The following is a 27,509-nucleotide window of genomic DNA, read 5'->3' on the forward strand; positions in this document are numbered from 1 at the left end:
AACCAGAGAACCAAAACTGTGATAAAAGCGAGTTTTTGATCCTTTTCCACCAAAAAAAAAAAATGCATACCAGATCACATAATACCCGTACTTCCGTCCGTGATGAAGGTGAGGAAGCTAGTCCAGTCCATAGGTCTGGAAAACAGCCTCGGGAGAAATCTGCCTCCAGTTCTCACGGTGAAGGAACAAACCACTCAAAAAGTCATCGCACCGAGCCTCCCCAGCAGCTCGCTTTGAATGAGGCTATCAAGTCGTTCTTGGCTGAGAAGCAGGATGAGTTCTTAACATTCCTGCAAAAGAGCCAGAAGCCGGAGAAGAAAACAGCGGATTCTCCCTCCCCCTCCAGACATGAAAGTCACTACCGCAGTAGTGTCGCACCTTCCAGGAGAAAGAATCCTCACCACCGACATGTTCCTTCTCCTCCTCGGTACCGAAATCACAGGAGAACTCCATCTCCACCATACCGAAGAGATGTCGGATTCGCCATGTATGGAGCGCTGAAGACTCCATTTTCGGATGATATCACCCGAACTCCATTGCCACAAAATTACCGAACTCCGTCAATGACTTATGACGGGTTAGTGGATCCTCATGATTTCCTGGGACGCTATCAGTATAATATGGCGAACCAAGGTCTCAATGAGGTTCACATGTGTAAGCTGTTTCCCGAGCTGCTTATCGGGAACGCAAGAAGGTGGTTTGACAGCCTCCCTCAAGGGAGCATTAGATCTTACAGAGATCTAATGGATGCTTTTCACAGGAGATTCTTCCAGAAAGCGGAAGCCCGAATCACTTCGGCTCAGCTGCTTTCTATACGTCAAGGTCGCGATGAAAAAATTAGCGACTTCATGACGAGATTCCACAAGGAATGCCTACAAGTAGATGATCTCAATGATCTACTTGTCATTTCGGCATTCCAAAATGGAATTCTGCCCGGAGCTCTCTACAGAAAGCTCGTTGAGTGCAGTCCGCAAACAGCTCAAGAGATGTGGGACATTGCGGACCAGTTTTCTCGTGCCGATGAGGCAGACCGTCGAAAACGGTCTTTAGACAGCTCATCCAGAGGAGACAAAAAGAAGCCCGATCATAGCGATCAGGGGCTTCCTCGCCGGACTCCTTTTGAAAGAATTCAAAGGGCACCGGTACAAGGCAGATTGGGACCACGTCTCGATCTTGAGAAACCGCCCGCTCAGTTCGTACCATTGAACAAGTCGAGAGCGGAAATTTTCGAACTGCATTCTGATATGTTCGAAAAACCAAAGCGGATGACGAAATCAGCCACGCGCCGAAGTCAGGATACGTACTGCTCCTACCATCAAGACCACGGTCACGATACCAAGGAGTGCCGAAATTTGGCAGCAGGTATTGATGTTCTTGTGAAAGCAGGGACGTTAAAAAAATACCAAAGCAAGCTTCCGAAGAAGAATAAGAAACAGAGAGGTGCGAACTGCGCTCCTCAGGATCCTAAAAGGCAACAGGATCCCGAAGACGATGACGAGCCGCAATATGACGGAGTAATCCAGACTATTGACGCTCTCCCAGCCGGGAAGACTAAGTCGTCTCTAAAAGCAGAACGCAGAGGCGTCAATCGAGAGGAGCCTATGCATAAAAGGCTGAAGAAGGAGGAAGTAATCACGTTTTCAGATGCAGATCCCGTCCCGGCCATTTCTCCTCATCAAGACGCGATTGTCATTCAGGCCGGAGTGGCAAACAAACTGATTCACAGAGTGTTTGTGGATACAGGAGCGTCGGTTAGCATTCTTTTTAAAGAATGTTTTGATAAACTGGAAGTGGATCCAGCTCGGCTCAGTCCGGCCCCACTTCCTCTGAAAAGTTTCGCCCAGGAAGACACCCACCCTGAAGGTACTATCAGCCTTCCGATTACGGTGGGAAGAGCGCCTACTAGCTCCAGTACGATGATCGAGTTTTTTGTGGTAAAAGCTCGGTCCCCGTATAACATCATCCTGGGAAGAGACTGACTCAACACAGTTCGGGCCATTTGCTCTACTTATCACCTCACAATCAAGATCCCCACTAAAGGAGGGATTGCAGTCATCCGAGGTGATCAAAAGAGAGCAAAAGAATGTTTGCAGATTGCGCTTAAAAGTGCCGAGCAATCAGATCGGCACCATCAAGCATAGCAATCACAGCAGCCGGAGTCAGAGGCAGGCGAAATGACCGAAGTCACACCGGAGCCGAACTCGATGACAGTTCAGTTATACGAAGATGATCCATCCAGAACGGTCAAGATCGGTTTCGCGGGAACACCTCTGCTCCGGGAAAAGACCATCCAGCTCCTCAAAGAGTACAAAGATGTCTTTGCGTGGTCTCCGTTGGACATGACCGGAGTGTCTTCCGAGGTAATTACACATCGGTTAAATATTGATCCCTCAGTCCGGCCTATAAAACAGAAGCAAAGACTCTTTGCGGCAGAAAGAAATCAAGTCATCCATGACGAAGTCCGCCAATTACTGAAAGCGGATGTATTATTCGAAGTAAAATATCCTTCTTGGGTGGCCAATCCTGTGATGATCAAGAAAAAAGAAGGAGGATGGCGGATGTGCATAGATTTTACCGATCTAAATAAGCACTGTCCTAAAGATTGCTACCCCCTTCCGAACATAGATAAAAAAGTAGAAGCTTTGATAGGCTTCGAAATTTTCTGTTTTCTTGATTTGTATAAAGGATACCACCAAGTTTTAATGGATGAGAATGATGCTTCAAAAACGGCTTTCATTACTGACTTCGGCATTTTTGCTTATAAAAAGATGCCATTCGGTTTAAAGAATGCCGGAGCCACATATCAAAGGATGGTAGACAAGCTATTTCGGCACCTGATCGGAAAAGAGGTTGAAGTCTATGTTGACGACATAGTTGTTAAAAGTAGAAGCACTTCGGATTACGAAGACAATCTCAAATCAACTCTCGACGTGCTCAAAAAAGCCAACCTCAAACTCAATCCCCAAAAATGTACCTTTTTGGTAGATTCGGGAAAGTTTCTGGGTTGTTGGGTTTCAAAGGACGGACTCAAGGCAAATCCCCTAAAGGTTCAAGTTGTTCAGAACATGGCAATGCCGAAGTCCATACATGATGTGCAAAGGCTAACTGGATGTCTAGCCGCACTGAATAGATTCCTTTCCCAAGCAGCCGAAAAGCAACTGCCGTTCTTCAATGTTTTGAAGAAGGCACCAAAGTTTGAGTGGGGAGCCGAACAGAAAAAGGCTTTTGACGAACTCAAAAGTTATTTAGCCGAACTCCCTATTCTCTCTGCTCCAACAGATGCCGAAGTGATATTCTTATATTTAGCGGCATCAGATCAAACCATTAGCGCGGTACTTGTACGAGAAGAAGGCCTAAAGCAGCGTCCTATCTACTTTACAAGCCGAGCATTAAGGGGTCCCGAAACAAGGTATCAACCTCTGGAAAAAATTGCTCTGGCATTAGTAAATGCAGCAAGGAGACTGCGGCCATATTTCTATGCTCACAAGGTATGCGTCTTAACCGATCTTCCACTTCGGCAAGTTTTGACTAAGCCTGAAGCATCAGGCAGAATTGCCAAGTGGGCCATAGAGTTGGGAGAACATTCAATAGAATATCTACCTCGGAAAGCCATCAAGGGACAAGCCTTGGCAGATTTTCTGGTAGAGGCAAAGTTCGATCAAGCAATCCCTATTATTGCCGAACAGAAAAGCCCTACCAATGATGAACCAACACAGCCCCAGGAACCCGAAGTAGAGCCGCCGGACTGTTGGATTGGATTCGTAGATGGAGCTTCGAATAAGACGGGAAGTGGAGCTGGTATTCTACTTATCGCTCCCGACGGACACGAGGTAACTTATTCACTTCGGTTCTTATTCCCAACCACTAATAACGAAGCCGAATACGAAGCCCTTCTTGCCGGACTTCGGTTAGCGCAAAGTCTATTTATCAAATCTCTCAAAATCCATTGTGATTCACAAGTCATAGTGAATCACATGTTGGGTACAAGTGAAGCCCGAGATGAAAGGATGAAAAAATACTTGGACAAAGCGCAAAGCATTAGCCGAAGTTTCTCTTATTTTCGGATAATCCGCATTCCCAGAGCGGAAAATGGCCGAGCAGATACTTTAAGCAAGTTAGCCTCATATCCGAGCTCAAAAGTGGAGGAATTACCGCACAGAAGCATTGATGATGCTGAGGTACTTTCAGTAACCAGCTCGCCGAACTGGATGACGCCAATATCAAAGTATCTAGATCAAGGACAACTGCCCGAGGATAAGAGAGAAGCTCGGAAAATCACATGCCGAGCACTTCGGTATGAACTTCATGAAGGAGTCCTATATAGAAAGTCCTACCTTCAACCGTTATTGCGATGTGTAGGACCAGAAGAGACGGACTACATCCTTAGAGAAGTCCATGAAGGATCGTGCGGCAGCCACATCGGAGCTAGAGCTTTAGCTAAAAAAGTTCTGAGATGGGGATATTATTGGCCAACCTTGGTACAAGAGGCAGTACAGCTCGTTAAGAAATGTACGAAGTGCCAAATCCATGCAAATATCCCAAGGATGCCGCAGACCGATCTATGTGCTATGCAAAGCCCTTGGCCTTTTATGCAATGGGGCATAGACATAGTAGGACCACTACCACAAGCTCCTCGGCAAATGAAATTCTTGATCGTTGCCGTGGACTACTTCACAAAGTGGGTGGAGGCTGAACCATTAGCTACGATAACGAGCTCGAAGGCATTGGATTTTGTTTGGAAGAACATAGTTTGCCGATTTGGCATACCCCATATCCTCATTTCGGATAATGGGACTCAGTTCACCGACAAGACATTCAAGAATTGGTGCCAAGAGTTGAATATTCAACAGCGGTTCACTTCGGTCTCTCACCCACAAGCAAACGGACAAACGGAAGTAACAAACCGTATTTTGGTGAAAGGATTAAAAGCTCGGTTAGAACAAGCCAAAGGACAATGGGTAGAAAATCTTCCTCAAGTCCTATGGTCTTACCGAACTACACCAAAAACCTCCAACGGTGAAACTCCGTACAGTCTAGTGTACGGCACTGAAGCCGTAATTCCGGTTGAGATCGGCATACCCAGCCCCCGAACACTCAATTTCTCAACAGAACTGAATGATGACGGACTGAGAGCCGAACTAGATCTTGCCGAAGAAAGAAGAGAACTGGCCTGCATAAAAGCAGCCAAGTACAAGGAGCAAGTAACCCGGTATTATAACCAAAGGGTGAAAAAGCTGCAGTTTCAAGTGGGAGATCTCGTATTGAGAAACAATGAAGTAAGCCGAGCAGAAAAGCTGGGCAAACTTGAACCCACATGGGAAGGTCCGTATCGGGTGTCAGAAGTCCTGGGAAAAGGGTCTTATAAATTGACTCACATGTCAGGAGAACAAGTACCCCGAACATGGCATATTTCCAACCTCAAGAAGTTCCATTTGTAAGAGACAAGGTCCGGTCAGTCTTGTATCTAGTTCGGTCCTAGGGATATGTGCTTTCATGTTTCTATTTGTCCTTTATGCTGGTCGTTTTATAAAAGTTTAAAATCTTTTTCGTCTTTTTTATTTGTCTTTATGTGCGTTTAGTCTCTATGTGCGTTTTGTCTCTTATAAATATTACTGAGGTATATTGATCTTTAAAGGCTGATCCCCTTTTTAGATCATGTATTAAAGACAATTGTGAGTCCAAGCTTCTAAGGAAGATACAAGACCACAATTCAGCTTAAGAAACAAGCAGTTCGTCTGAAACGGACTGCAATAAGCCGAAAACCACTTCGGTCAACCAGGGAAAGTCCAATCCAAGCGATAAAACTCACCAAATTAGGACACAAAAGGAAAGTCCAATCCAAGCGATAAAACTCGCCAAATTAGGACACAAAGGGAAAGTCCAATCCAAGCGATAAAACTCGCCAAATTAGGACACAAAAGGAAAGTCCAATCCAAGCGATAAAACTCGCCAAATTAGGACACAAAGGGAAAGTCCAATCCAAGCGATAAAACTCGCCAAATAAGGACACAAACTGAGTCCGGTCAAAGAAGAGTTTTCTTCATAAGACCGAAGACGAGTCCGGTCAAAGAAGAGTTTTCTTCATAAGACTGAGGACGAGTCCGGCCAAAGAAGAGTTTTCTTCATAAGACCGCGGACGAGTACAATAAATGAAATAAAAAATCGCTGAACTGTAAATACGCAGTGATAGAAGCGAAATGAAAAAATTTCATTTATTAAGTCTTGTTCGGCATACAATTTCGCTGCCCTACGAGAAGGCGTTACACCATTACAAAGGACTATTCTACTGTCCACGGTTGCTAAAGTTGAGCCACCTATCCAAAAAATCCTCATGATGCTGAGTTCGGGTGTTCCGAACAGTTGAAGAATAAGTAGGTCGACGAGATGCTCTGATCGACCTACCGCCCCTTCCCTGAGTCCGGGAAGTTCTAGCACCTCGGCGGCGAAGAGTCTCTTCACGAAGCATCCGCTGATCTTGCTCACTCATAATCACAACTCCTCTACGAACTTCAGGGCGTTCTCGTCTTGACATTTCCGGTTGCTCCGGAGTCCGTTGCTGACTTGGAATACGTTCTCGTCTTGACGTTTCCGGTTCATCCTGAGTCCGTTGTTGGTCTGGAGTAGAATCTTGAGCAAGTGGATTAGAGGTTTGAGTTGGAGTGTGAGCATCTGTTGGCGGGAAACGCCTAAGGAATCTCTCGATTGAGGGACGCCGGGAAAGAATGATGTCGTACCGAGAAGCCAAGCGCCGCAATGACTTCACAACTTGTTGGCAAGCCGAGCTCTCCAGCGCATTGTTCTTCCGGAGTACATGAAGCTCCTCCCACAGTTCATCAACTTGATTCTGAACTTCAGATATGGTCATTCCCCCGCGCCCGCAGATGAAATCCTCATATGCAGTCCTCTCAGCGATGACAGTGTTCAGCTCGGCCTCCAGATCTTTCTTTATGGACTTTAAGTCCTTATTGTTGGACTCCAGCTCCACTAACCGAGCCAAGAGTTCGTCATACTTCACCTGGTCATCTATGGCTTTTTTCTCAGCTTCGTTTAAAGCCGAAGAGTATAGCCGCTTCCAGTGAAGTACCTCCAGCTCCTTAGAGTTAAGAATACAAAGCAGCTATGTCAGTTCGGCATTTCAGTTTACCGAGCAGGCAGTAAACCACAACAGGAGTAAAAGAGATTACGAAAAGCTATAAAGAAGACACGAGTGTAGAAAGAAGAATCTTTTCATTCACAAGAAAATTTTTTTACACAAGGAGGGCTTCAAGGCCATTTTACAAGGAGAGAAAGAAACTAAACTAAGAGAAGGGAGACGAAATCATACTCCGCCAGTTTCGTCTCCGGCTCCTCTGTGGGTTTCAGCCTCCTTCTCCTTGTCTACTTCGGCTTCAGCCTCGGCCTCCCTACTCCCTCCAGCCTGCTCGGTGCCCACATCGCCGATCTGCTGCACCTCCTGCTCGGCATGCCCGTCGCCGGCCTGCTGATCCGTCTGCTCGGTCTCCTTGCCGGCCTCGTTTTCCTGCCCACCCTCTTCGTTAAAGATTGAAGCGGGTGAAACAGGTCCCAAGGAGGCAAAGATGGCCTCCATGTTCTCGTCCCGGTCAGCGCGGCAGTTACGGACTCTTTCAGCAGAGAGCAGGACCGAGGAAGAAGCAAGCTCCTCAAGGAGCGGCAGACTCTGGAGACGAGCTGCAATCTCTCGGCCATACAGCGGCAGGACGACTTCGGGTCCCTGCTCAGCGTTATCGGTCATCAATTTCAGCAGATCACCGATAAAGGCCGAAAATTGATTGCTCAAAAAGAGTTTCTCCGTGAAAACACGGAGAGCCTCCCCCTGAGCAACCACGGCGGCAGCCTCCCTCTGTTTAGATTGCTCTCTCTGGATGATGAGCTGGTTTTTGGCACGCTGAGCTTCATCCTGAACCGAGATCCTAGCGGCCCTTGCCTTCTCAAAGTCTGCCCGAGCCTGTTCGGCCTGGTGACGAGCAGCATTCAACTTCCTCTGCATCTCAGCATAATCGTTGGACGCTTTGGAGAGTTCAACGGCGACGAGCTTGGAGAGCATATTGTTCCTCTGAAAATGAAAAAAGGAAAAAGTCAACAGAGGGGCCACAAAAAATATAGGAAAAAAGCAAGGCCAGAAAATCAAGAAGAGAATTCACCTCTACAAAGTCCGTTGGCCATGCAAAAGGCTCACAGACATGTTCCGAAGGGGCCGCCAAGACAATGTCTTTCTCCGGCGCTCTTGGGGGTTTCTGAATCTTCCCCTTCCCCTTTGCCGAAGTCGACTCCGGCTTTTTTGGATCCGAAGAAGAGGTCTTCTGCCTTTTCGGATTCTTCTCGGCATCAGACGCCGAGCCGGTGGCTTTCTGTCTCTCCGGCTCATTAGATTCGGAGGATTTGCGACCGAGCTTGTTTAGCATGTTCACTGCCAAAAAGCAAGAAAACAAGGTTAGTCTTCGTCGTTAAAGCAGTAAAGCATAAAAAAGAAATCCTCACCCTCAGTCTCTTCGTCCGAAGACGAGGAATCGAACACGAAGTCGCCCTTGACGAGCTCAGATTCCGAATACTGTTTCCTAATCATGGGAATCTTATTGAGCTCGCCCTCGAGCTCGTCCAACGGTTCTACCCGAGGATGAGGAATTACGGACTTCGGCCCTCTCCAGGAAAAGTCCGGAGCCGCTGTCCTATTGTAAAAAAAGAAACGATTTTGCCACTTCGGCCATTTGGTTTTACAGAATGCTCTGAAGGGCTGTAAAGGGATCAAGTAAAACCAGGATCCCTTTCTCTTAAACTGAAAGAAATTAAGGATTGCCCTCAAAGACAGATCCTTTTCTAGTCTACGCAGCTCGGCAGCAAAGGCCGATAAGTGCCTCCAAGAATTTGGAGTCACCTGACCTAAAGGAAGTTGAAAAAAATCAAGAAGCTCTACAAAGGCAGGGGGAAGAGGGAAACGAAGCCCGCATTCTAAGCAGGCTTCGTAAACGGTGGCATAACCCTCCGGCGGCGAGTTAGCCCTATGAATGTCGTCGGGAATCACCACTAACCCCCCAGGAAGAAAATATTTTCGGTGTAAGGATATCACAGTATCCTTACTCAAAATGCTGTGAAAATATTCTACCGTCTTCTCCCCGGACCTTTTCCGGCCAGAAGACCCCTCACCCCCCTTCCTACCGCTACCTGATTCAGAAACAGATTCAGAAGAAGAAGACATGATTCTTACTCTCTGATGGTCGAAAGTCTGAAGAAAGTCTTGAAGAAGCGGAAGAAAATTTTTCGAAAAAGGGAGAGAATACAGAAGAAATAATCGCAAAAGTGTTTCCAATGATGAAGAAAGGAAATATTTATCGGATTCGCAAAGGCATTTCAAATCCGTCGCGCCGTTTCAAATCCCACTTTTTCTGGATTCAACGGCCGGATTTACTGTCACATTTAATGCAGACACGCGCATGGCACGTCCCCTGACGTCAGCCTCCCCCTTACATTTATCCAAAATGCCGAAGTGATTCACTTCGCTTTTCGGGGGGGGTGGTGATGGGGTACGAACTAAAAAACTAAACCCTAGTTGCGAGCCCAATAACAGTGACGGCCCATCAGCCCAAAACCCAAGAAAGAGTATCAGTTCGGCATGACCAAAGAGTTCGGTTCGGCACAACCAAAGAGTTCGGTCGCAGCCTACAGCTCGGTAAAAGCCAACCAATCAAGCTCTACTCTCAAAACCCAAGAAAGAGTATCAGTTCGGCATGACCAAAGAGTTCGGTTCAGCACAACCAAAGAGTTCGGTCGCAGCCTACAGCTCGGTAAAAGCCAACCAATCAAGCTCTACTCTCAGATCGGCAAAAGAACCAATCAAGCTCTACTCTCAGATCGGCAAAAGCTAATCGGCAAAGTTCAGCAGTTCGGTCTCAGTGTTCGACCGAACAAGGAGATAGTGGACCCATGCAGGATCTCCACGACCTCCATTACACCCACGATCTATTTAGTGGTGTTAAGCAGTTATCAACCATCCACGATCTAGTGAGTGGTGCTGCAAACCACGATCTTAGTTCAATGTATAAATAGAACCTAGATCAGATAGACAGGGGTGAAGCTCTCTAGATCCTGAATCTTATAGCAAATCAGTATTGTAATCTGTAAGCGAGACCAAGCAATACAAATTTGCCCTCTTTTCTTCCCGTGGACGTAGATTTACCTCAGTAAATCGAACCACGTAATTTTCAGTGTTGTGATCATTTATTACTTGCATTTACTCCCATCAAAAATTCGTCACATCATCAAACATAAACACTACTCATATACTATATTAATAATCATTATTCCGTTAGTCTAAAGGTTAAAATTAATTTGAAGGTGACAAGATTCATAATATAGGAGTAGTGGATGATAAATATTTCCTGGATAAAGTCAAGATATAACCCCATGGTCCATTGGGTACTTAACTCATGCCCAATTAAACCTTCAGAATATTCACATAATAGCTCAAATTTAGGTACACCTTCATTAGTGATAAAAACAATAATTCAGCCCATTCACGTTAGATATATTAGGCCTTTCATGGTTTAACACTTGTTTTTCTGTTGCATGGTTTGCAATTTCATGAATAAAAATACGGTCAGATATATGATTTTCAGTAGTGAACAAAAGAGAAAAGATATTTATATATACATGCTAGATTTAAGAAGTCCAGGCAAGAAAAAATTTCACTACGAGTAGCTATTTCTAAAACTCCTACTATAATTGTTAATTTATACTACTATTATTATTTATCCGACCTATACATGTTCATGATTATATGAAAGAGAAAAAGAAACGATGTTCTAATCAAGAATGTTGTCTTTCTTTTAATGATGCTTACCAGATTACTTGTTCAATCAACCTTATCCATAACCCAAGTTGCCTCTCAATCTACTTCAGATAGATTTGGGATTTCGAGAAGGATTAATTTATAACACAGATGTCTGAACTCTGAAGATCATTTACACTTATAACATAAATATATTTGGACTATATATATGTCGTGAGATTAGATTCCCTTGCTGAAACAAACATGTGGTATTTCATGATACATGTCCGAACAGTAATTTTCTTAAATTTTAAAGTATTTATTTAAATAAATTTGTATTTTAAAAACATCGAGACATTACAATTAATTATGGATTGACCCCATGAGTCAGGGATAGCTATAACCTGTACTACATGTAATAAATTAGTATAGTAGTTCTGGACCTTCGGTTTCAATCAGTTAATGTAGTAAGTACTTCTTCCGTCCCTTAAATATTGTCACAATTTGGCCGAGCACGAGTTTTAAGAAATGTAATGGAAAGCTAGTTGAAAAAGTTGGTAGGATGTGAGTCTTACTTTTAAAGTATTGTACTTATTAGTTTTGTAATAAAATGTGAGTGAGAATAGATTAGTGGAATGTAGGGTTTACTACCAAAAAATGATAAAAAAGTGAAATGTGATAAATTTTGTGGGACGGACGGAAATGGGAAATGTGACAAAATTTCAGGGAGGGGTGAAGTATATTAGTAGTATAAAATTGAGTATTCACTGGCAACTATGTAAAAAAGATTACCTATATGTACTATATATTATTCATAATAAATTGGTATGTAAATATCTTTTGATTCCTTGATAGTAATTGGTATGCTTTGATTATGGAGTTTATGGTTTATATTATACCGGTATCTGACGCAAGTATATTTAAATGGTTCAACTGCTGGAGAAAGTTGTTGTTTCGATTTCGGCAGATCTACTTATGAAAAGAACTGGATATATTAATTTCTTATAAGTCCATCCACAACATTATTACTATATCGTCCCTTAATCGTCTCTTAAAACACTATTTGCGGGCCCCACTAATTTCTAGCAATCGCGTACATAATTTTAAATAAATTATTTGAGTATCATGTGAATGAAATTATGGTCTCAGTTTTATTATAGTTGTAAATTGACAAATGGCCAATGGGGTTGGACGTCTTTTTAGTGAAATAATAATCCTACTTTCATTGTAATAATAATAATAATAATGGTTGGTTCAATAATTACAATATTGGAAAAATATGAGGTAATATTGAGGGTCGTAGTTAAGTCGATTGTTTGGGTATAGTTGCTAAAAATATAGTGAGGCAATAGTGCAATACTGCAATAGATTATGGTCGGAGCAAATTAAATGGCAAATTGGGACACTAATCGGTGGATTGATTGAGTAGATGATGATGCTTAGATTTAATGTTATTATTCATAGTTGAATGTCTAAAATTGAAACTGATAACCAATCATCAGATTTATGCATTGAAAAATGACTACTGAAATCTTGATGATGCTATGATGATTTAATTTGTACTATCTCATAAATGTTAGAAGATCTAATTTGTTTTAACAATTATTTGGTCCTTATTTTATGGCTAATTCCACTTAGTAGTTTATAGGTAAAGTTGGATAAATTTCTCAATAAATTGAATATACGAGAGAAAAATCAAAAGAGAATACACTCACAGTAAAATTAATGATCAAATCTGTATTAGTATTATTATTGGTCCTCATTAGTCAGTACACCAACACTAGTCTAAGATATGCATTAATTTATTTATGACATGTAGCCAACATGAGCAAGTTGCGAAGCTAGAACATATGGCAGTTGTTAGCAATCACATGCTTTCACAGTTTAATTACTAATCCATCCAAACCTTTGCAGATGGAAAATTCTGAAATATACGTGTTCACATATGTATTTAATAATACGACGTGTCACTTACATATGAAAACTTAATACTGTAATATATATAAACGACGATACAACTAATGCATGATTTGTTTTCCTAGAAACTTTTGCTTAATAATTATACATTTTACCCAGACTTTGTCATTGGTGTTTTAGTCACATGTTGCATTAATTTTATGCAAAGCACGAGCTGCAGAGGAATCTTTACAATGAAGAAGATGAATAATAATATAAAAAGAATAAAATAGGGTTGTTATAGTATCAAGTTGCTACAAAAAGAATAGAGTTTTACCTAAATAAGGCCTTTCACATATGTACTTTTCTTCTGATTTTACCCTTTCTGGCATAGTTTCATGTCAACTAATTTTGTCTTATGGCATCGGATTCTTATTCATGTTCTCCTTGCGTTGTTTGCGGCTAAGTATCCTCTCCCATTACATTAGCAATGGGAGAAGACTGAAATTTTATGTCGGTGTCGCCTCCTTCCCCTCTTCCACCTTCCTCCATAATTAAATTGGTGAATATACAATCAAATTACAATATATTCACCTCATCCTTCATAATTTGTTTAATGTGCATGTATCAAAGAAGTACTATATGTGAAGTCTTTGAAAAATAAATTTGTGCAAAGAGTAACATTAGTTTGTGTTAAAAACAGCTATGCTTAACAACATTACACTTGCTAGCAACGCTGAATACGATACCTCTACATAGTCCAAGTGTAATGTTTGGACTTAAAGGCTACTTGCATTAATTAATTATTCAACATACTAAAGAGAAACAAAAATCCATATAATAATGTAATGGGGGGGCACTTTCTCCTTTTGATTAAGGAAGAAATAATGGATGGAACAAGTTGCTCGTGTCACGTGACAAGTCACACGTGAATCAAGAGGACTTTCCCACATTCAAAAAGAGGCAAGAAATAATTAACGTGACTTATCCTCAAAAGTGAAAAGGATAATTAGAAAATAATATTTCCATGTCAGCGCAGCAGCACGTGTCCACCATGCAGTAGTCAGGCGCCACGTAACGCGTCCGAACACAGTGTGCTGCCTGCCAATTGGCATCATCCTATCGCGCCACGTGTCGCTTCGCTCTGAATGGCCGCTTTTGTGATATGTAGATAGGTTTCTTTCTTCCAATCCACAATTTGTTTTTTCCCACAACAGACAAATTAAGCCTGCATGGATTGGCTCTAAATCTTCTACAGAGTTACTATCATTTATTCATTTTTTTTATTAAAATAATAGTATTTGAGTTTTTTAGATTCATGAGATTCAAATGACTTTGTGTGTTGAGTTTAATTTCATCAAAAATAGACCAGATGCACAGTCTATTTAGGGAGAGAGAGGGGACCTCTCACATCAAGAACAGTATTTAGGATTAAAACTTTGATTAAAAAAAATGGTAGTATAAGTCAAAGAAGTTGATATGGCATGTAGAAAACAAATCTTTCTTTTATAAAGAAAATCCGTATGTACTTCTTTTTTACGCTAAATAAATAAAGTGTGTTAATTAAGTAAAAAATTAGGAGATCCGAACCGAAATCATTTGGTCGTGTTGATGATTCATTGTGACATCACTCCGACATGTCCAATGAATTTTTCATTGTTTAAAAAAAGAAGGTAAACGATTATTCAAGGGGTTTAATTAGGTTAAGATATTAGTGGTAATGACTTTTGTTCACGATTAGATTTATCAGTTGGTTTATTTACAAGTAATTCGATTTGTGTAACGTCAGGTATCTTTATATCTTAATGCAGTTCACATAAAAAGTCACATCGTATATAGTGATTTAATTAACATTGAATAAATTCTTACTGGACAAGGAAATTTTCTTATATACGGTCTAACATAATGTTTTAGCCTACTAGATGAAATTCATATATATATTGTGTCACTGTCCAAGCATCTATATTATATGTAAAATAGTACTACTCCATATATTAGTACATAATGACTCTATGGCTGGTCAAGAAGAAAAACGACCGATCACTAGTTAATTAGCAAAATCGTGTACTAATATTTTTACGAGCCACATTTCATGAATTGCAAGTTATAATGATTTAATTTATAATTAAAATCTTCGCTACATTCGGTATAATATTCAAAATTAGTTTACGTGTACAAATGTATATTATGCGTTTCTTTCTTTAATTCCTTTTTATACGGAGTAAGTATATTTTAAGGATAGGAGACGGTTATAAATTGGAGTGAGTAATAACAGTAAATAATTTATTTTTGACTATATTATATTCATTAATATCTACATAGATTTTTGAATTTTCTTAAATTGGGTCTTCTCCTTATTCTAATACCCATTATTATACTTGCGTGTTATTTGATTACCATGATTCATTATCATTTATATAATTATTTATCTAAGATTAATTTTGTGATTATTTTAATTAGAGAAAATTAGCTATGACTCATTATCATATCACTATTTATATAGTATTAAGTTGTGAGATTATTTTAGATAAAGAGAGTTAGATTATAATTCATTATTATATGATTATCTATTTGAGATTAAATTGTGTAATACGTAGAATACTTGGAATGTGTATCTTTTGGGCTGAATTTGTTTTCAATTTATAGTGAAAATATTTTTCTTGAAAAAGGTGCTCCGTTCCTTTTTCAGAAACCAGTAGCCATTTCTGCCAACCTTAAAGAAGAAACCACCAAACACCTAAAGCAAAGCTTTAAAAGGTAGAATCACCAAAAATAAAAATCATTTATTTACGATTAAATAAATATAGAATTAATTAGATTTTGTAATTGGTTCCTAATTAAAGGAAAGGAAGAGTGGCTGCCTTGTTTGGCACGTCTTTTTCTTTTTTTCAGCTCTATAAATAAACGCATTGCCTTTTCACCTCCTCCTCTCCTTTTCCATTCTGTCTGTCTCTCTCCAATTTCAGTTTTCTGTTTCTCCATATTTCCTTTTCTTAGGGTTTCTGCCGTCGTTTGTTTTGAGGTTGATTTTCCCCTCACCTCTCTCATTCCCACCCTCGTTTTCTGCGTTTTTTCCCTCATTTTTTTTATCTCTTGAAAATCCCATTTAATTTTTTCTTGTTTTTGACGGAGATTCTCTTGATGTTGATGATCTTTCAGGGCGCCAATTTGATTCCTCCGTTGCCGTTCTGTTAATTTCAGAGAGGCATCAGGTGTGTGGTCTTTTTTTATTTATTTTGTTGAATTTTTTATATACGTTTGATGCTAACATTGATTACATATTTTGTGCCTGTGTTTCTACACAATGTCCTTAACTCGTCGTTGCATCGTTCAATGCTCTTTCAATTAATATGAAATTCATGTTTTTTCCGTTCAAGAATGATCTAATCGTGTTAATCTTATTGCCTTTTTTGGTTATTTCATGTCGCTTAAAAGATTTTTTTTTGTTAAAAATCGAGTCTTTATCACATTTTGTACATGTGTTCTTGCCCAATTTCAATTGTGGTTAGCTGGCTCCAACCATTTTGTGAAATTTGTATGGAGAGGTCTGCGAACGTGTGTGTGTTTATGGGGGGTTTCTTGATTTTGACAGACACCATTATTTGTTTGTCTGTTGATTGTGGGAGCATGATCTTGTCGGTTGCTGTTAGATGTGGAGATATTAATTTGTTCATGTGTCTTAATCAATTGGTTATCTTTCCATTGAGATTATGAGGTTATAATTTATGTTTTGTTTAGCTTAGTTGCGTGTTAATCAACGCCACCAATAAAAACAGTATCTTTGTTTCAAGTCAAGGTGCCTGTTTGGATGCCCATGGGGTCAAATCCACGTCTCCTAGACCGATCTCGAAAGCCCTTTTCAACTTCCATGGATGATCTTATAAATAATTACATGTTTGCATAATATTGGTAACATCATATGATCACAATTAAGTTTGACTATCATTCTATTCAATACTCTAATTTTTAAAGTCTTTTGTCCTTTTGCATTTGGCTTCTTTCAAGTTTGACCTCACTGAAAATTATGAATATTTTTTAATAGTGGTAAGGTACTTGAGAGTTTTCGATCCTCATATGTTATTTTGTTTCACATCACATGTATGAAGTTTTTGTTGAAGTAGTGTTATAAAATGATATTTTAGGAATATGTTTATATTGATGTACCTAAAATGTCCCAATATAGCGGTGGTGAGTGGGATGCATTTAATGTTTCTTTTAGTATAAAACTATAGGTTTGGGGAGGAGAGTGACTAGACTAGTCATGGAAATTAAATAATGTATGGGAATGCATAAATGTGCAAGGAGATGGCATAAAAGGCCGCCCATGGGGTTTGAAAAACATTTGCCAATTAAATTTTAGTATGATTGAATCTCTCTCATGGGTGGTGGGGTCTTCAGAAATTTATATACTGTTTTAGGTAGTTGTAAGTCATGTTCTTAATCTGTAGACTAAGAAGATATATAGGCTGATTCCACTTCAATACTAAGTATTATGTATAGTTTGATTTAATTATTAGTACTATTGTTACTCTTTGTGATTATTCGGTTTTTCTAGATCCGTGGCGTTACAAATATATTTTTACTGTGACAAAATACAGTTTAACATGATTCATGTGATTGTCATGGTGGTTATCAGTTCGTGTCATTTAATATTTAATGTTTGTCCTCTTTAACTTTTGTGTGCATAGAGATCTAATCGTTGTCGTAAAAGGATACCTGGACACTGTTGTTTTCACTTTAATTAGGTATATATATGTGGGAGTTGTATCCCCAAGCATTCAAACAGTTCATGGTTTTGTATTGCATTGACCTTGTGCAACTTTTTTCTTAGGCTGTTTAAACTTTTCTTATTTTTCATCTCTTGAAGCCGGATCTAATCATTAAGATTAAATAGATGCTGTAAATCAATTCGTTCGAACTATTTGCCCCTATGATGTTTTCACATACTTGGGCTTAGATTATAATTAATCTAATCCCTAGGCCAGTGCTACACGTAGCGAAATCCACTACAAGAATGTGTGGGAAGATTGAGGAGGGGAGATGCACCTATTAGTTTCACTGGGTCTGAAATCTTCAATTTATTCCAGGAAGAAGTATTGACAAACCATGTAACTGCCTAGTTTGACACTGCTTCACATAGGGGGGACGCACCCATTGGTATCGCTAGGTTTAACATCTAATATTATCAACCGAAAGAAAATATTGATGAAATCATGTAACTGCACCATTTCTTTCGCATGTGAATAATTTTCTCCAGAGCGGCAGAGCGTTACAAATATCTACCATATATGACGTACTAAAAACGTATTTTCCGGTCACTTTGTAAGTCTGAGAATATTTTTTTATAATTTTAACATGTGAATTAATAGCTCGGCAACTTTATGTATCGGCAGTATTTGTATTATCTACTTTATTGTATTTTTTAACTTCTTTTCCCTCTATAAAAAACGGTGAATGCGTTGTCAAAACATGCATTTTAGATCTAAGGCAAACAGCAGCAAGGAAGAGCAGTTTCTGGTCAGCTCATACATTAGCAGCAACGCGGTTGTTCATTGTAATCTAAAGTACTAGCTTGGGTGGTTTGTAGATGAATATCTGATTATGCTAGACACTTATTTAGCAATGATTCTATATTTTAGTTGGACAGGTGATACACCTGGAATATTTGTTTCTCTGTTACTTTTATTCATGTATTAACTTCATTGATTTTTCATCATTTTAGGACAACAGGCAAGTCAAGTGGTGGGATTGACTGTCTGCCTGGTGTATGTGAATAGAGGGTCAGAGATGAGGTATCTTACGTTCAAGAAATTGCTTTTGTGGTGATTTTGTTTCTTGAAAATCTGTTACTTAAATAATTGCAATATCACTGGATTGTGCAGAGTCTCAATTTAATGGACTATTTCCCAAGCAGCAGTTGCAAAAAGACATTAAAGCGGTGGTTTTTCATTGATAAGAGGGTCGGATAGGAGGAGTTTAGTCATACATTCCAATTTTAGCATTTGATCATCAATAAGCAAGTTCTTTAAAAAGTCACCTGGTACTGATGGATTTGAAGTCGACAAAAGGTTCTCCGGTTCTTGCGGATCCTGCACCAATAAACAAGTCTCGACTGGGGATCCACTCTAGTCTCATGCCTTGCTCACAATCTGGGCAGTCTTTCTCCACTGCTGTCCCATCAATTCCCAGAAAAAAGCCAGGAAAGCTCGATGATGTCTGTTCCAATGGCTGGCTCGATGCTATGAAATCATCTTCCCCTCCTCGCAAGAAGGTTCTCAAGGATTTCAACTTTGCTGATTTGGTTCCCGATGATGGAGAAACTGCGTACGAGTCTTGGAAGGTAAATGCTGTCCTTTTTCAGTTACTAATAATAACATTGGCCTTTTCTTTCCTTTTATAATAACATTTCTCAGTATCCTTATTTTTGTCTTGACCTCGCAGATCAGGTACCCATCAGCACTCAACTCCTTCCGGAAAATAAGTACTCGTGCAAGGAATAGGAAGATAGTCGTATTTCTAGATTATGACGGGACACTTTCCCCCATTGTGGACAACCCTGATCGTGCTTTTTTGTCTGATGATGTGAGAAGTTATTTGGCATTCAATTACTGTCTTATCATACCTAGTTTCTGTCCTATCGTATAACAAAAGTAACATGATTTTCAGATGCGGTCTGCAGTAAGGAGTGTTGCAGAGCATTTTCCAACAGCCATCATCAGCGGAAGAAGCCGTGACATGGTAGATATACAAACTTATAATAAATCTGAACAGTTAAAATCTTATGATCTCACAAATAGAATTGTTAATATCGTTTGATTAAGCATAACTCTAATTAAATGCGGTTCTTCCATTTAAAGGTCTTCAAACTGGTAGGACTAACCGAACTCTACTATGCCGGTAGTCATGGAATGGACATCATATTCCCGGGCAAGGAGATTGTGTCGAGAAACAATGTAAATTGTGTTAAGTCAACTGACAAGGAGGTAATTGTGTGTTTTAGCATGAATGGCATCATCATCTCTCTCGTCTAATATCACCTTTTTGCCTTACTATTCGTTCCGTTATGTGCAGGGCAAGGAGATTAATCTATTCCAGCCTGCTAGGGAATTTTTACCTATGATTGATGAGGTGTGCAACTTTGTACGTTGCGACAAAGCTATATGAAGAAACATCTTTTAAGAATCGTTGGTGATCTTGTTTGTTGATTTTTCATTGCAGGTTTTTGCTAAACTTGTTGAGACTTGTAAAGACATAAAAGGCGCAAAAGTGGAGAACCACAAATTTTGTGCCTCTGTACATTATCGCAATGTGGATCAGGAGGTGAGCATCGATGTTTTGCTATCGCACTTCAGAGATTATATCGTACTAAAAAATTTTTGATTTAGTTAATGATATTTGAGTTTTGTTTTTCATTCTGAATTCCAGAATTGGCATATAATTGCACAATATGTTCATGACATTCTGAAAGACTATCCGAGATTGCGACTAACTCATGGACGGAAGGTAACACATTCGGGATAATTCATACACAAGCATTGATCTGGAGATCAAAGTTCTTATGCAGTTTTATATCTTTACAGGTTTTAGAGATTCGTCCTGTTATTAACTGGGATAAGGGAAAGGCAGTTGAATTTCTTCTTGAATCTCTAGGTCAGTTACATTCAAAATAATAGACACACGCATATATATAATAGGGAGAACTCGTGCACTGGACTTATAAAGCAACTGTATTGAACGTTTAGTGGTACATGATTTGCATATTGATCAACGGAACATGGCATTGCAGGGTTTAGCAACTGTGACGATGTGCTCCCCATTTACATCGGAGATGACAGAACTGATGAAGATGCATTCAAGGTAGCAAAGAACACACGCACGTGCACACACGTTAAAACCCTTTTCGATTTGGTCATCTAGTTGGGATTGTATCCTGATTTGTAAACTAACTTGCTTCTTCTGTAGGTTCTGAAGAAAAGGAATTGTGGCTACGGAATCCTTGTATCTGCTGTCACGAAAGAGAGCAATGCTTTCTTTTCTCTCAAGGACACTTCCGAGGTATGACATCATATTACTATACTCTTCATCGTTTCCATTCTTGGATCGAGTTTCTGAGACCTTGGGAAATCTCGTTCAGGTTCAAGATTTCCTCGAGTCCCTGGTGAAAATGGCACGAGGTGATGCAAGGAAAAACGGAACGAGCTGGAAATCATCCGAATAAGATATGAAGAAAACTAGGCCATCCATAATTCTACAGCAAAATGGAAGGCTGTGAAAATGTTGAGCATTTGGTTTTTGCTGATATAAGTCCGTTTTCTTTGCATGTAATCATCTATTGCATTAAATAATTTTATCTTACAGTATTGTAAAGCTTTAATCCTATTCTATTTATTAATTTTCTGGGACGAACAAGGGGGGCTTTTCCTACCTCCTTTAGATAGCAATGCTGCCATTACAATTTGATTTTATCCATCTTATCTGTAATTGATAAGTAAGTATTTGATAATTGTACAAAAAGTTGCTGCAATATATCGTTCGATAATGGAATGGAAATTGGATTATTGGCATCTGAGTTTGGATGATTTCCATATTTCCTTTGATGTTCTGTTTTTCCATCAACGTTTCTGAATAATTTGTGATACGCAACATTCGGTAATCCAAATGTTATTTTTAAACTACAAAGTTATAGTACTTCATTTGTTCCAATGTACTTGAGTAGTATTCCTTTTAGGCTGTTCTAACGCGGTCATTTTCTTTTTGGTAAAAACATTATCATTTCTTACTTTATTCTCTATCTTTCTTTATTCTATCCACTTTAACCTTTAATAAATTAATTTCTTAAATTTCATGCCTCAAAGAAATGTCTCATTTGCCTTTGGACGGATAGAGTTAGTGTAACATAGGATTCATTACCAAAAGTAATAATAAAAATAAATAGAATAGTTATTAATGAACAGATGAAAATGTCAAAATGAGATAATTATTGATGGACCTAGGAGGAGGCATACTTTGTGTAAATGTGTGTGCGGAAGAGTTGTTTAATATTGAGATCAAAACCACTATTACAATTATAATCTTTATCAAAATTATAATCTTTATCAAATTTTAAAAAGATAAATATATCCTCATTTGGAAATATAACAATGCTCTAATTCTAACAATGCCTAAATTGTCCTTATGCCCCTTCCTATTCATTGATGAATTCAGCTAAAAGTTGGAAAAACCAATGTGATTAGAGCTGTGAGGGGAGGGGTTGGCCGGCTCCTCCATCGTCGCATCTACTATACCACTGATCATGATTTAGCTAGTTAAAAAAGAAGCCTATATTTGTATAGTACTACTAGTATATATATGGAATAGAATTAATTCTCAACAATGAATATTATTTTGAGAGTAATAAGAAAATTCCCCCCTATTGACTAGTTAAAATGTGAAAGAAAACAAACCATATCAAAATAGTATACATGTGAAATAGAATTCTCTACAATGAATCTTAATTTGCGAGTAACAAACCATATCAATATAGTGTATAGGAGGAGTACTAAAGAGAACTCATTACAATGAATCTTAGGTTGAGAGTAACAAGAAAATTCCCCCCTATTGACTAGTTAAAACGTGAAAGAAATCAAACCATAGCAAAATAGTAGTATATGAAATAGAAATCGCTACCATAAATCTTATTTCGAGAGTAACAAGAAATTAAATTCCCCCCTATTGACTAGTTAAAACGTGTAAGAAAACAAACCATATCAAAATGTGATTCTAATATCATGTCAATATTTTCATCCACAATCTTCCACGCCACGACCATTTCCCTGGCCTCATGCCTTCTCTCTCTAGATGAATTTTCAGTCCACATAAACACATCTCCGCAACACAATTTTCGGAAATTTAGTGATTAATATAAAGCAAGTCTCTTGCAAACTTAAAATTTATTTTCACAATAAAGGGAAAAAAAAAAGATTATATTCCCATGCAAAATATGTCTGTCCCTAATCCATCTTTCCATCCCAACGATGAGCTATCACATGTGACCGTCGAAGCTCCCTCCGCCCCGTTGCTCGCCCGCCGCCCCTCCAAGGACCGGGAGGAGCTCCGGCGCCAGCCGTCCACGGTGATCCTCCTGTGTATGGTAGGGCTGTTGGGCGTCGGACTGTTTCTTGTGGTCAGATCATCGACACGTGGCTATGATGAAAGCCCGAAGCCAGCCCCCGCGGCGCCGGGCGGCCGAGGGGTGAGGGAAGGTGTGTCGGCCAAGAGTGGGCCAAAGTTGGGACCTGCATATCCATGGACTGCTAAGTTGTTGACATGGCAAAGAACTGCCTACCATTTTCAGCCTAAGAAGAATTGGATGAATGGTGAGATTTGTTTTTCACTTCTCTTCCTAATTTTCTATATAGTGAGTTCTTGTTAATGTGTATAAATCCCCTTGTTTTTCATGCTTTAATTTCTCCCTTCTGTTAATCAATGAAATATTTCCCTTCATTTCTACATAATTCCCATTTCAGTTTTTCTAATCATGTTCATATTATTTGTCTTGAATTTTGGGGGTTCGTGATTGCGTTGGTGGAATTTGGCATGTCTCACCTCAGATCCAAATGGTAAGTCCATTTATTTATGCACCATATAAATTTTGGTTCTATTTAGTGATAGTATAAATATTTTTGTTATACCTCAAATGATATTTATGTACTCCTAATTAACATTTGGACTTCACAATGTCCGTAGAAAGAAGCATTGTATTACAAATCGAAAATAGTGTAAACATGCATGACCATTTAAGCTTAATAATTTAAATTTTAAAATATAACCATAAACATGCATTAGATCACATGCCTACATAATTGATAATACTAATAAATTCAAACTCCGTTTCAATTAAAGCAATTCAACCTTAAATCATTTGTTTTTTTTTACTATCAACGTCAGTCAATAGTTACCAATTATATTTACTAACCCAAATTCAATATAGGTCCATTGTTCTACAAGGGATGGTACCATTTCTTCTACCAATACAATCCATACGGCGCCGTATGGGGCAACATTGTTTGGGGCCACGCAGTTTCATCCGATCTCATAAACTGGCGCCACCTCCCTGTCGCCATGATCCCGGATCAATGGTACGACATCAATGGCGTTTGGACCGGGTCCGCCACCTTCCTCGATGATGGCAAATTGGTCATGCTCTACACGGGGGCCACCAACGAGTCAGTCCAGGTCCAAAATCTCGCATACCCGGCCGACTCGTCCGACCCCTTCCTCATTGACTGGGTAAAGTACTCAGGCAACCCGGTCCTGGTCCCGCCACCTGGCATTGACATTAAGGACTTTCGGGACCCCACCACTGCCTGGAAGACCTCAGAAGGAAAGTGGCGAGTCGCTATTGGCTCTAAGATTAAAAAGACTGGCATGACATTGGTCTACGAGACCAAGGACTTCGCAAGATACGAGCTCCTTCACGACGTGCTCCACGCAGTGCCCCGTACGGGCATGTGGGAGTGCGTTGACTTTTACCCGGTTTCCACCACCGAAGAAAGAGGGCTTGACACGTCGGTCACCGGCCCTAAAGTGAAGCACATTGTCAAAACTAGCCTCGATGATGATAGAAATGACTATTATGCCATTGGAACTTATGATACCAAGTATGGAACTTGGTCGCCCGAAAACCCTGAACTCGACGCCGGTATCGGACTGAGGTACGATTATGGAATTTTCTACGCATCGAAGACGTTTTACGATCAAGATAAAGAGAGGAGAGTTTTGTGGGGTTGGATCAAAGAAACGGATAGTGAAGAGGCCGACATAAAGAAGGGTTGGGCTTCACTTCAGGTACTTATACTTGCCAACTTATAACATAGTAATAACTAATAATAATGTGTGTTTGATACATACAAAAATTTTAGTTAAACTTCACAAACTTATCATTATGTTGATGTACATAGGCTATTCCAAGGACAGTTGTATACGACATGAAAACAGGCACCAACCTCTTGCAATGGCCGGTGAAGGAGGTCGAGACACTGCGAATGGACAAGAAGGTTTTCGACATGGAGGCCAACGCAGGTGTTATCGTGCCCCTCGACGTTGGCCCCACGTCTCAGGTCAAAACACTCTACACCATTACCACAAGTATTTTATCTATCTAAATTTTGATAAAAGAAAAAGACAACACATAAAACCGATCCATCTTGGCATTTTATTTTGCAGCTAGACATTGTGGCAGAGTTCGAAATAGACGAGGAGGCCATGAAGCGAGCAGACGGCAGCGGCAATGAGTATGAATGCTCCAGGAGCGGCGGCGCAGCCTCGAGAGGCGCATTAGGACCATTCGGCTTGTTGGTTCTCGCTAATGAAGGCCTAACCGAACTCTCTCCCATTTATTTCTACATCTACAAGAATGAAAAGGGAAACTTCCAGACATTCTTCTGTGCTGATCACTCAAGGTCTAGAAGCTTCTAGAACTTTCTTCACTATAAAAAAATCTCTTCCAAACTTAATGCGCGTGCATGTGAGTGTCTTAGGTCGTCTGAGGCAACTGATGTGAGCAAAGCAATCTATGGAAGCACTGTCCCTGTACTTGAAGGCGAAAAATTGTCTATGAGAATCATGGTAAATACTTATAACTATTGTCATTTTTTAATTTATTTTAATGATTAAATGAAAATTGATGGGGAAAAATGAATTTGTGTCGCAGATTGATCATTCGATTGTTGAGAGCTTCGCGCAAGGGGGGAGAACGTGCATCACGTCGCGCGTGTATCCAACGAAGGCTTTGGGCAATGATGCGCAGATTATGCTGTTTAACAATGCTACTGATGCGAATGTTACTGCTTCGTTGCAGATATGGCAGATGGGATCTTCTGCGTTCAGAAACGGTGCCGTTTTGTGCGTGCATGCGCTTGTTGTTTTCGTCGTTTCGATTATTTTGTAGGTGGTTTTGAGTATTTTTTTTGTTAGCTCCATTGGTGGAGGGAAAATTTTATGCAAAAAGATGAAGTTGAGAATTTGTAGGGAGGGAATAAGAGGCGGGAATGAGGTAATAAAAATGTTTATTTATGTAAAGATTGTTTTGTCATAAGCTTGAAATACTAAAGAGCATTATCACATGGAGCTTGAATGACAGTAACCAACTTCTCAGCATCAACTCTTTGAGATTGAAAGACTATGAGCATTCAACTTTAAAGCATTATCATGTCTGGATATTGAATGATAGAAATATAGTTATCTTTGTTCAGAACTTTACAAATCACATTTAATTTGTGAGCATCATCTCTTCTTAGCTTGAGATACTTGGACTAACTTGTGACTTGTGAGCATCCTCCTACATGCATTTTAGATATCATAATTGAGTTATGAACATCATTTTGTTGGAAATTTAGAGCATCCACATCCGTGCTCTTGCCAGCTAGTACGGATGGATGTGGGCCCGACCCCACTTTTTCTGTCTGCTCTTAGGCAATAGCACAACACCTACATCCATGCTCTTCCGCAAGGACGAGCACAAGGGTCCCACCATTCTATTATTCAATTTAAATAAAACATTTCCACAAAATTAAAATTCATTAAAAATACCCGGAATAATATTACAAATTACAATAAAACTAAAAATTACATAATTAAAATCTTAAAAAATGAAAATTACATAATTAAACTACTAAAAAATAAAAATTACATCCGGGGAAGACTAGTCATCATCCGGCAATACCCCCAACGTTCTTTGGAGATCCAGTATCATCGCCACATGCGATCAAAGTTGCTCGGGGGGTCATATTTGACATATCGGCCATATTGAGTTGGGCCAAAACCCCCCACAACAAGTTGGTGGGGGGTTGAGGTGGCACATAGGGAGCGCGAGCGGGTTCGGGATCAGGGGCGGATGGAATCACGGCGCCACGGTGGTTGGCCGCCGCCTTCTTCCTTCCTTGCGGTCGGCGTTGGGAACCGCTCGGGCCGGCGTCGGGGCTACTCAAGTTAGCTCCGGCAAGTTGGCTAGCCACGTCTTCGGAGCCGGCGTCGGATAGGGATACCGACCTTGACCGTTTGGAGGAGCCGCTAGAGGAGGATGTTACGCCTCCCCTATACTTCGGATGCGACCGCGTCTCCTGCCAAATGTTGAGGTACTTGAACGGCTTGTAGTTCATGGATTGGTAGGTCGACAAGGCGGAACTGATGATGTCGACCTCGCTCTGGCCGCTCCCCGCCGACCGCTCTTCCTACAGGTAATACCCCTGGAACTTTTGGATTTCTTCGTTGGCTCTGTATATGGCGTTGCGCACCATACTCTCGTTGCGCTCGATTGTTCCAACCGACCGGTTTTCATTGTACCGGCGTCAGATGCGCCACCAATAATGATCGCCGGATTGGTTAGTGCCAACCTCCGGATCTTCGGAGATTGACAAGAAAGCTTTGAATAATTGTTCCATCTCCGCCGGAGTGTACGGTGTGTGGACACCGGGAGTAGGAGGAGTCGAAGTTTGGGAGGGGCCGCTCGACCTCTCTCTAGGCTCGGGTGTCCACCCGTATTGCCCTTCGGGGGCATCTTGGTCGTCGATCGGGTAAGGCAGATAGCCACCCGGAACTTCCGAACCTTGGGTTTGAGGAGGGGCCGAATATTTCGTTTCCGGACTAGGAAACGGTTGTGAACCGAACCACTCGGGGTTCCAACCGTGGGAGCCGGGGGGTGATCGTCGTGGCCGGACATTGTTATGTTGTAGGAGTGGAAGAAAGATTGAGATTTGAGAATGTAAATGAGAGAATGTAGATGAGAATTGGGTAGTGTGGTGTGAATTTTTTGGTGTGAAAATGAGGGTATTTATATATGAAAAATGTGTAT

General features: G+C 40.3%; 2 protein-coding genes across 2 annotated transcripts; both read left to right on the plus strand.

The window, feature by feature from the left end:
• Positions 1-15,603: 15,603 nt before the first annotated feature.
• Positions 15,604-21,248, plus strand: LOC121796118 (probable trehalose-phosphate phosphatase F). The gene is made up of 14 exons (XM_042194859.1): positions 15,604-15,701; positions 15,839-15,891; positions 18,402-18,471; positions 18,562-19,019; positions 19,121-19,261; positions 19,346-19,417; positions 19,537-19,662; positions 19,751-19,807; positions 19,898-19,999; positions 20,105-20,182; positions 20,260-20,329; positions 20,466-20,536; positions 20,642-20,734; positions 20,814-21,248. The coding sequence occupies exons 4-14, from the start codon at positions 18,726-18,728 to the stop codon at positions 20,895-20,897; spliced, it is 1,188 nt and encodes a 395-aa protein (XP_042050793.1). The 5' UTR covers positions 15,604-15,701; positions 15,839-15,891; positions 18,402-18,471; positions 18,562-18,725; the 3' UTR covers positions 20,898-21,248.
• A 1,454-nt stretch (positions 21,249-22,702) lies between these two features.
• LOC121793891 (acid beta-fructofuranosidase 2, vacuolar-like) lies at positions 22,703-25,674 on the plus strand. Its single transcript, XM_042191914.1, has 7 exons — positions 22,703-23,034; positions 23,269-23,277; positions 23,649-24,505; positions 24,619-24,777; positions 24,884-25,119; positions 25,198-25,285; positions 25,371-25,674. The coding sequence occupies exons 1-7, from the start codon at positions 22,806-22,808 to the stop codon at positions 25,605-25,607; spliced, it is 1,815 nt and encodes a 604-aa protein (XP_042047848.1). The 5' UTR covers positions 22,703-22,805; the 3' UTR covers positions 25,608-25,674.
• The last annotated feature ends 1,835 nt before the right edge of the window (positions 25,675-27,509 follow it).

The sequence above is a fragment of the Salvia splendens genome, chromosome 3 (assembly GCF_004379255.2).
Source record: "Salvia splendens isolate huo1 chromosome 3, SspV2, whole genome shotgun sequence".
Taxonomy (NCBI): Eukaryota; Viridiplantae; Streptophyta; class Magnoliopsida; order Lamiales; family Lamiaceae; genus Salvia; species Salvia splendens.